The following is a 10,069-nucleotide window of genomic DNA, read 5'->3' on the forward strand; positions in this document are numbered from 1 at the left end:
TGGATGGCAGCGAACGACATGTGCATTATCTCCAACTTCCTACCTGTTCAGAAACTCTCTTGGATCAGATTGCCCAATGAGGCACTGTGTTTATGTCACACTCTACGCCATCTTTTCGAACACAGTTGGCTTTATTTCCAATATTTCCATTATGTTAGACTAATATCCATATTCAATTGCTGTGCCATACTTGGTGCGTTTTTAAGTTCTCAATTTACATATATAGCAGGCCTACTTGAGTGTATACTCTAGTTCTACTGACCTCAGACCAACTTATTAAACTACTACTGAATTAAAGCAAAAGCTAAGCTGGAACATGGTTGTCGTCATGACTGTGGGATAACTTGGTGTCGCCAAAGCATTGTTTTCGTGGATTCAATTTGCTTGAATTACATGTTGAGAATACGATCGTAGATTAAGTGAAACCAGGGTATAATATTCTCAAGGTATACATCCGACAAGGTATCCAACGACGGTGAATGCGGATGTCAACTCGAGCTTCAAAATACACTCCGGACCAGGACCTAACTAACTAAAAAAAAACACTGATGGAAAGCAAATGGAATTGACTGTGAAGAATTTTTCATCGGAAATGATCAGTCCAAATAATTGTCGTGGTTCGTCATTCGAGAAGAGAGGATGTTATCAAAATATCTTGATAGCATCAGCCCTCCATATATGTATAATCGAGAGCACAATGATTCTTTGCTTGAGCATAACCTTTGTACGTCTTGAGGATATTGGAAAGTGGCTTGAAGATACGTCTTTTAAACACTGGCCAGCAATAACGTCGCGATCGACAACAGAATGTTCAGTTTTAAGTTCCAAACATGATGCCATGGCAGGCTTCAACCATCGGAGAGGGAAGCCTGCATGTATGTTCCTGTCATGGTCACCATGCAAGAGATGGAATCTCAATGAAGCCCTCAACAGCAGAGGAACAATGGTCAAAGAGGTTGGATCATTATTAAATGCACCCACTGTTATTCTTGAAATTTTTCTAATATATAAATTGTGGAAATGAGGGTGGAAAAATGGAATTGCTTGCCGCGCTGCTCATGAGAAGTCAGAATATCTTTTCTGATCTCGCACAGCGGACACATTTTCCAACTTTACCAACACACTTTCCTTCGTTTAAACAGAGTCTTTCAAGTAAAGAGTCGGGCAACTTGGGAACATATGGCTTTAACATCAAAGCCAACGACCATTCCGAATGACGCGCGTTGGGACAGAGCTCTCTCGGGTGGTAGTTGATAAAGTATGGAATTAGTGAAACCTTGGAAACACTGATAAACCTTGTAATATTCAATGTAAACCATGGAATCACTGCGCGGGAAATCGGGTGCGTTCCTTCCACGATTTATACCCTCCCAACTGACAGTCTCGTCCCAGCTGACTTTATTGATAGCAATTTGCCAGTTAGTTCAGAAGCCAACATTTTTAATGTGGAGGATGACGTCATCAATTGGCAATGCGCTGTGGTCGTTAAAATATTTTATTTCTCTTCAATGGAAGCAAAAATTAGTTTTTATGATTGTTTTGTATTCCATAGACGATAAAGTATTATGCTCGATACTAGATGCACGAGATCATAGGACAAACACACACGTGAATAAAAAAAAACGCTTAGAACTGGTGACATCACGAAAAGATATCTACATCCCTCGATGTGCAGGCCTACATGAAGATGTACGAAATCGCTCACAGCGAAGGAATTTCTTCACATTTTTCATCTCCAAACCCTTCCAAAACCTTCGGTAATAAACCTTCATCTACGTTTCTTGTCATGTATAAGGTGATGTACGGATAAGTGCCAGCCGGTACTGCATGATGTAGTCAATCTTCTCTGTATCACCCTGTATGATCACACCGCTCCGTAGCTCAAATAGGCCCCGTGTGGTGGCGTAGTAAGCGGAGCGCTGATTGGTCCATATTATGGGTGTGTAGTGCGCGTGTCGTGACGTGAATGTTGGGAGATCAGTAATGTACACTGGAGGCGAGGTATGACTGAGTTGTTCTAAAATATAGATTGTTGAATCGGATATGCGACTGATTTCTAAACTACCGTAAAATTCCGATCTGATCATGTAAAAATAATCTCCAAATATTGATTCGTAACCACCTTAGGTTCCAATGGCATTATTTCATGTTTTTATGCATTTTTAGGACTGATTCCAAGGTTTATCGCTGGTTCCAAGGTTTCACTGATTCCAAGCTTTATCAATTACCCTCTCGGGTCACGTAGTACACCCACGCCAATTCCCCACAACTGGACTTTGAACAATTCTTCGATCAGCTGAACATGGCCGTTACAAACAGCCCGTTTTAAAGCAAACGCCTGCTTCAAAGTCACTGAACCTCTATAAAACTATTCAGATATAATGTCAAAGATAAAATTTATACGAAAAGCGTATTTATAATTTTGCTTTTCGACAGTTTTGAGGAGAAGTGATTTCACTAGTTAGAGAATAATTATCGAAAGGCGTTTTTCTATTCAAAATCATCACATATTTTTGTAGTGAGCAGTTTAGTATGTTGTCGGTGCTTAATGGACCATCTAAGGGTATCATATGATTCCATTTGCTGTCATCTAATGGGATATTCATATCTTATTAATTTTGACTGACTGCAACTAGTTTTATAGCAGGTTTATTTTGCGTTCGCGGTAAAAAACGAAAAAAAACTGAAAAAATGCAAAACGTCTCGTTTTTTTATGTTAGATATTCACATGTTTAGAAATCCCATTTTACATCTATTAAAATTGTTCTTATTCAATGTATATAACTGTTATTCAATGGGATATTTGATAGTTTTATTATTTTGAAGCCCAGTTTCTAGTATATTTAGTTTAGAAAACGGTTCATTTTCCCATAGATGAGCTTGTTTTGGCACACCTATAAGCACAAAGTTGTGTGAGGTATACCGTTCCAATATTGTTGAACACGCAAATTGGCTTAAACCTTACAAACATTGTGTACATCAATTTTTGAGTCACCTCATCAGAAAAAATTTACAGTATATGTTGCCATTGATAGCAACCTGATAATGGATTTGTTTTAACTATTGCAAACAGATGAGAGTGCATGCACCTTAATTGTGGTTTGATTATTGTTATGTTTGGCAAATAGCAGCTAATCAACACATCTGCCTAAATTCTTAGATCGTTCTCATCAACATAATATATTATTGCATGTATTTGTAACCAGGTAAATCATATGTGCAACTCATGTGGACAGTAAATACTTTTCGTTGAATTTTGGGCGTTCCAGCATTGTTTTGCACCTCAGATCAGTTTGTAGCTGAATTAAAAATGGCTTCATCATTGCTTTCAGTTAATTGCCCGAGAGAGCTGTGAGATCAAAGGGAACTTGCCGTGACCTGACTCTTTATTTGAAAGACTCTGGTTTAAAGAACCATTGGCATTTAAGGGAAATATTACCAAGCTGTCGGCTGCCCAGTCACCTCCTATTTTCCATAAACAAATTTCACAAAAAAGGAGAAATTCAAAATCTGACTGAATTATCGCGCTTTTCCGATGTTGACTCCGATTTGACCCGAGTTAGCTCTCCATGCATCGGCCCTTGCCACATGGAACGATGCACTAGTAAGCGGTTTCCTGGAGATAGGATCTTCCCTGTGACGTTTTGGTGCTGATATTGATTGTTCCGACGTCGCGCTGATCACTGTGGACTACCGGACGAGGGCAATTGCAATTATCCTTGTCAAAATGGCCGACCGGATCCGCCGCATTCGGTAAGTTTCCTCCGATTTTCTTCCATTTAGAGTTCTTCGAATGACCTCAAAAGTAGTCGGTATGTTCGAAGAAGTGGGCTTAACATTATGAGTGCGCTGCCTTTACATAAGTTTTTGCAGACGCCAAGAAAATGGCCTGTAAAGTTCGAGTCCGAGACGAGGGTAAGTGAATTTATGTCGATGAAAGACGATTGGTAAAGTGAATAATTACCCTCGTCTCGGACTCGAACTTTTCAGGCTATTTTCTTGGCGTCTGCGAAAAACTACGCAAAGGCAGCGCATTCATTATATTCAGCACACTTTTTTTTGGCAAATAACGACTACTTGTGAGGTCATTCGAAGGACTCTAATTGGGAGAAAATCGGGGGAAACTTACCGAATGCGGCGAGGTCCGGTTCTCCATTTTGAAGAGGGTAAATGCAATTTCCATCGTCCGGTAGTCCACAGTGCTGATGGCGCTTGATTACCCCGCAACTAGCTGCGACGATAAATGGAAATGACGATGTTACGTCTTAAAAGCGGGGTGACGTAACTCGGATCTCGGCGTGCACTAACCTTTCGCGCCAGGACTTGTAACGCATAACGCGTTTTTCTACTACCTACGAGCTGAAACAGAAGCAAACACGTTCAGAAAAAGGGTTTACTGATGAACCAGAATAAGAACAAACATACTACAATAAAAAGCCGACCATTTCTTTAAAGGACCAACTTAGTTTTCATTGCCTATCACCAATTTAAGCATTGTCTTGGTCACATTTGCTTCATGGTTTGGCGTCATTGGTTTTATTGTCACATATAGGGTCTTCCAAATACTATTGTTCATCACATTCACAAAACCGGTTTTTCGATGAAATTTTCAACAAAAACTTGTGACCAACCTAGATGTGCACCTCACGAACAAAGGCTCTTACTTGCTAACATGCAGTCCACATTACACGTCTATTCAACCTTTTAAAAAAACAAATAAACCTAGTACATTCATTTTATTTGATAGAAATATGATAAAAAAGTGGAAGTCAAAGCCGCAGAATTTTGTGTGGGCCTGAAAAATCGTATCGAATGAGAATATATCGATATCTAGAGAAACGAGAAAGCTACAGGCAAGCGACATGCACGCGACAGACGTCTAGCCTGTCGGAAAAAGAGATAACGTACATATCGTTAAGCTCGTGATGAAGGCTCTTTGTCCTTGATATGCATGTGAAATAAAACGTACGTGAAAAACGTGAAAACAGTGTTTTAAATTCTTTCAGACGCTTGGGGAGTATTGTCTTAGTCATACTGTGAGTGGCGACGCCAACACCGAAAATGTGGCGGGAAAAAGTCGAATCAAAGAATGCTTTTTTTGTTTTGATTGCTGTGTATATATATCGGGTGTCAAAACATTTGAACCGCTTTTTGACAAGTATTTGATCAGCGATAGATTAAACGAATTCATTGAAGACTTTCACAGAGTAACCTTAGCGTATCATCAACTAGTCCGCAAATATCTAATAGATCGGTCACAAATTATGCGAGTACATGTACATGTATTGTAAAATTCAATACAGCATGCAGTATCAGAGCTACGCAATATGACCTTCAGCATGTTCATGCCAGCTCCCAGGTGTTGGCATTTGACAATCAGTCTGGGTGTCAGGTCTATTGAAGGGCTTCAGCTCCAGTTCTTTTCGCACCCTTTGCACAACAGACTTGCTCACTTGTAGATCGCTGGCAAAAAACCCGGCCAGATTTCTGGGACCGTGGGTTCTCCTCCTGGGATTGAATCTATCAGTTCCTCAACGTGGTCTTTATTCTCCTCCAAACAATGCAGTCTTGGGTCCCGCATTGCCAGTTTTACGTGATACTGACCCTGTAGTGCATATTTTAACAATAATTCTATTTACAGTGACATGACTCCACTTCTTGCCTAACATCCTTTACGATCCTTCGTCTATCCCATCCTTTATCATTGAAGAGTAACCTTATCAATTTCACTCAAAAGTATGGTGGATCCTTTGAAACTGAAACTTTGGACATAGCTGATTTTGGATACAGACGACAATGAAAAAATCAATAGACTTGACATCCAGGCAGACACTGATTGACAGATACCAAGACCTATTTTGCAGACCTTGTGATCATGATGATACCCTCAGGTTACTCTGTGAAAGTTTTCAATGAATTCGGTTATTCAATCGCTGAGAAAATACTTGTCAAAACCGATTAACTTTTTTGAGATACCCGATATATATGCGGAGGCGAGACGGTTGATTTGTGAGTAAGACAGTTGATGTTTAATTATCTTTGTTCAACAAGGTATATCAAAGAAATCGTGGTGAGTTCTAAAGACCTATCAGAAACAACTCAGGAAGCACGGGTTTTCTATTCAACTCGAAGTTATTTCAAAGGTGTTAACTGTGTTCAGGGAGATACAAAAGTTCGTGCATTCCTTTCTGTATTACTAGTATTAGATTGCCAGAGCATTTTATAATCTATATCGATTGTCAATAGGAGACAAAATAATGTGCAATAGAATTTGAAAATGAATTTTGTATTTTAATTCTAAGTATCTCGTATTCGATACAGGGAATGCATTGCCGACAATGAGTTACAAAGTTCACAAGATGCGGCCCGGCTTCATTCGTCGCACTAGGGATTCATCATGGTTTGGAGTCTTTTTTGACAAGTACACTAACCGATATATCGTAATGGAAATAATGGCTAAACGATTGTCGCGTTTCCACCTCCTTTATCTAAATCGGGGGCGTTATGTCAGAAAACAGTTATTCAAATCTGCTGGAAGCTCAATCAACAAGCTTATGTTCATCACCAAATTATATATCATGAAGGCTTATTTCGTATTTTTTAGTAAAACCAGACCAATACAATGTCCGAGAATATTTAGCCGTAATGGCATTCTTTTGGGTTTCTACACGATGGAACTGCCCACTCAGCGTCAGAACATTGAGCTCGTTTGGGTTTCGCATATAGAACACAATGAGTTGACTGGGCAAGCATTCGTTATATACGTTTACCGAACAGTTGAAAATAAACAAACGAGTTACTACGCATTTGGTGTTTTCCAGATCGCTGTAAAAAACGGTTTGGGAGACGAATTTAACTACACTCTGACAGCGGGGAAGGAGCTGGACGTGCATATTATGCCAAGACTTCTTCACCGTTTCCCGTGGAAACTGTTATTTTCCGTCTTCGTAACTGCAAGTGAGGATGTACTTGTTACCATGAGGAACTGCGTACATCTCTTTACTAAAAGGAGCTTCTACCAGCAGAAAGTCCCAATAATAGCCGACACAAAAAGGCGCGCTTGGAATTTTAAACGGGGATATTATCGCATAAGGTGGGACAGCGCCAACCAAATAATGATGTTAGCAAATGAAGTGAACAAAGCCAGGAGAGATTTGATTGTGACCTATATCCCTATTCAGAAAAACTTTCCACACTATTGGTATTATAGAAAGAGTTACCAATCGACGATAATTTCAAATGTATATTCTATTGCCGATGGCCGGAACGGATCTTTTGTAGCTTATTTTTCATATGGCAGGATGTATCTGAAGTTCTATCACCTGATATAGGCAGGGTTGTTTTAAGGAGAATAGTGTGACAATATTTTGAATTGCATATCGAATTTAGTATCATTATTTTGAGTTTCCCTCTGGTTGTCAGTAAACCCAGACACCCATGCCGACTTATCGGCGGTGAATATCAGTCCTTAAGACGACGGTGGATCGGTATGAGACACCCAGGATCATTAACCATTATGAATTTTAACACCTTACACCTTAAATTGGTCGGTTGCATTGACTAGTTAGAGGCTTTTTCCGACTTATCAACGGTTTCTCTAACTTTTCCTGATTCTCCGACATTGTCCGACTTTGTCAAAAAGGTCGGATTTCCATAAAACCTGTGAAAAAAATAGGTCTTCCCAAGAAGGCCATTAAAGATCAAAGGCCTCAATTGAATTGGGTTAATGAGGTGTGATGCAAACACTCAGAGAAACCTTAAGTGTGAATACTAATTAGCTCCTCTCCTTGGACCATTTGCATGTCACACATGAGTACATCTGGGTTTGGCCAGGATTCCCCATCCCCCAGGACGGTTATATAAGGGTTAAGGTTAGGGTTAGCATAATAGATCATTATGATATGTAATAAGGATCCGTGTATATCAAGTGCTGGCAGCTGCCCCGGTGGCTACGCTGGTAGAGCGGTTTGCCTAGGTTACTGGATTGCATCCCACTCACAGCTGGGCCGTTTTCAAGCATTGTCAAATCTATAATTCTGGAATAATTACATAATAATAACAAGTCCATTAAGATACGAAGTACAGTGTCGATATTTTTTTGGAACACAATAAACCATGCGAATAAACGGAAGGCTTTCGAGGCCCCGACATTTTGAAATGTCGCATGGAAATACCGATGTTCGTCAGCTTCACTTCAGATCATCTGTTTTAATAGTATGACTATAGAAAGATTAGGTAGGGATGATGGAAACCCAATCCTCCTGCGAACTGAGATTTTTTTGTATCATAAGCGCGCAGCAGAAGGCTTTTCTGCGAAGCGCTACTATGGTTAACGTGCATACGTATCCAATGTAAACAATCTATATCATAATACTATAAGGCGGCTCGCTAAAGTGCCATTTGGGGGTCGTGTTTCGTCTGGAAATTTTGCACGTTTGCAGGTGATATGTTATCCTGATGCAACGTCATGTTTATTTTCGGAAATTTACTTCAGCGGAGCAGTAATGAGGGATTTTTAATCGGACACGGTCAATTCTCCTTACAACTCACGGAAGCCAAGCCATTGCTGTTTAGTTATGCAGGGGATTAATGAATCACCTGCACTCCCACCCCACAGGGTGACTAACACTACCTGTTGAACGGCTGGCTGTAGGGGGGTGATTGGAACAGCCTGTACACGTGTTGACCTGCTGAACCAAGGTTAATGTTATTTTTCAATCCACGATTGTAGGCCTAGGTCACCTGATCTTCGAGATTTCGCGGGGAAAGAAATTGTAAACAAACGTATGTGTGCAGTTCAAATGTAAACAAAAATGTATTTTTGGTATTTTCGGTTGCTGGACTTGGGTTTTCCCGCAGTAAGGAGCTGGGGTCAAATTGGTGGTCTATTGTTTATGGGTGCTGTGTTAGCCAGAGCTAACTCGTGATAATTAAGGTTACCATGGTATGTTTATGAGCTCACCACAGCTCTCAATACTTGATCTGAAGAGGCGCGCTGAACCTGAAATGGCCTTATCAGGGAGCTGCTCACGGTGCTGAACTTCTAGCTTGCCTGTCGAGTAAGTGCCTTGCCCGAGACCTGGCTACATGTAGGAGGAGCACGCATTTTAAAGTTATAGTAGTGATAGTGCAATTGGTTCGAGCCATTTGGAGGCCGACATGTGAAGGCCTATCTGCATGGGTACTCCTTCTCCGTATAAAAAGGCGCATATTGCTGACGAAGGAACGAGGCATTGCCTCATCATCTCTATCGGACCAACTGATATACTTTTATATGCACGCATACAGCACGCCACAGCTAGGTCCGAGTCTGTGGACAAATGGTTGGTTTAATTTGTCTCTTCGATATGGCTCCTTTGATATTGCATTAGATGTTTATTGCAATTCAATCTATTCAAGGTATAGCCCATTTGAACCTGCCTGCGCCACGGGTACAATGCTAGTAGAGACTATGATAGCCAATACATGTACTAAATTATGACGTCATGAATTTATTCTTGTACACGTATAATGCGCGTTGTGGCCGCTATTTAGGAGGTAATTTTTGTTTCAAAATTGGGCCTCGGAAATGCGTCGAATTCTTGCAACCTTTGGCTTCGTAGGTCTGGATCATACGTAAGAGTGTCACTGAGGGTGTCATACGTCGAATATCTTCGTGGTTTTAGAATAAATAACAACTTTTCAGAGAGCTCCGCTCATTCTCAAAAGCATACACAAACTTCACGCATATTCTCCCTGCCACATCAGTATTAGCTTCCAGCACGTATGTAGTGCTATACAACCTGGTCCATGGTGCAGGGTATTAGCAGGGAGATTAATGATTAGCCTGTTCTATTTTAGTTCTATTCGAGAAACACTGACCTGAGTGATAAGGCAAATTCTGCAGAGTGGCCTACCGGAACATGCAGTCAGGGTATCAATAAACAGTTATGCCAGGATGGACAAAATATGTACAGTGGCCAGCGCTTGCTCTTTGTTTTATTCTTTACTGACTGATGTTGTCAGTTTGAATTGCGTTCTGCATCTTTCCATGCGCCTGGCTTTGGTCCGACAGTGGCATTGGGTACGG

At 40.6% G+C, this 10,069-nt stretch overlaps 1 protein-coding gene across 1 annotated transcript; it reads left to right on the top strand.

Annotated features, from left to right (window-relative positions):
* The first annotated feature begins 293 nt into the window (after positions 1-293).
* Positions 294-8,357, top strand: LOC135503042 (uncharacterized). The gene is made up of 3 exons (XM_064796320.1): positions 294-955; positions 6,052-6,070; positions 6,322-8,357. The coding sequence occupies exons 1-3, from the start codon at positions 560-562 to the stop codon at positions 7,329-7,331; spliced, it is 1,425 nt and encodes a 474-aa protein (XP_064652390.1). The 5' UTR covers positions 294-559; the 3' UTR covers positions 7,332-8,357.
* The last annotated feature ends 1,712 nt before the right edge of the window (positions 8,358-10,069 follow it).

Source organism: Lineus longissimus, chromosome 19 (assembly GCF_910592395.1).
Source record: "Lineus longissimus chromosome 19, tnLinLong1.2, whole genome shotgun sequence".
Classification (NCBI taxonomy): Eukaryota; Metazoa; Nemertea; class Pilidiophora; order Heteronemertea; family Lineidae; genus Lineus; species Lineus longissimus.

Bases quoted from the DNA above. Each gene is read 5' to 3' on its own strand.
- LOC135503042 (XM_064796320.1), top strand. From the start codon at position 560: ATGGAATTGACTGTGAAGAATTTTTCATCGGAAATGATCAGTCCAAAT.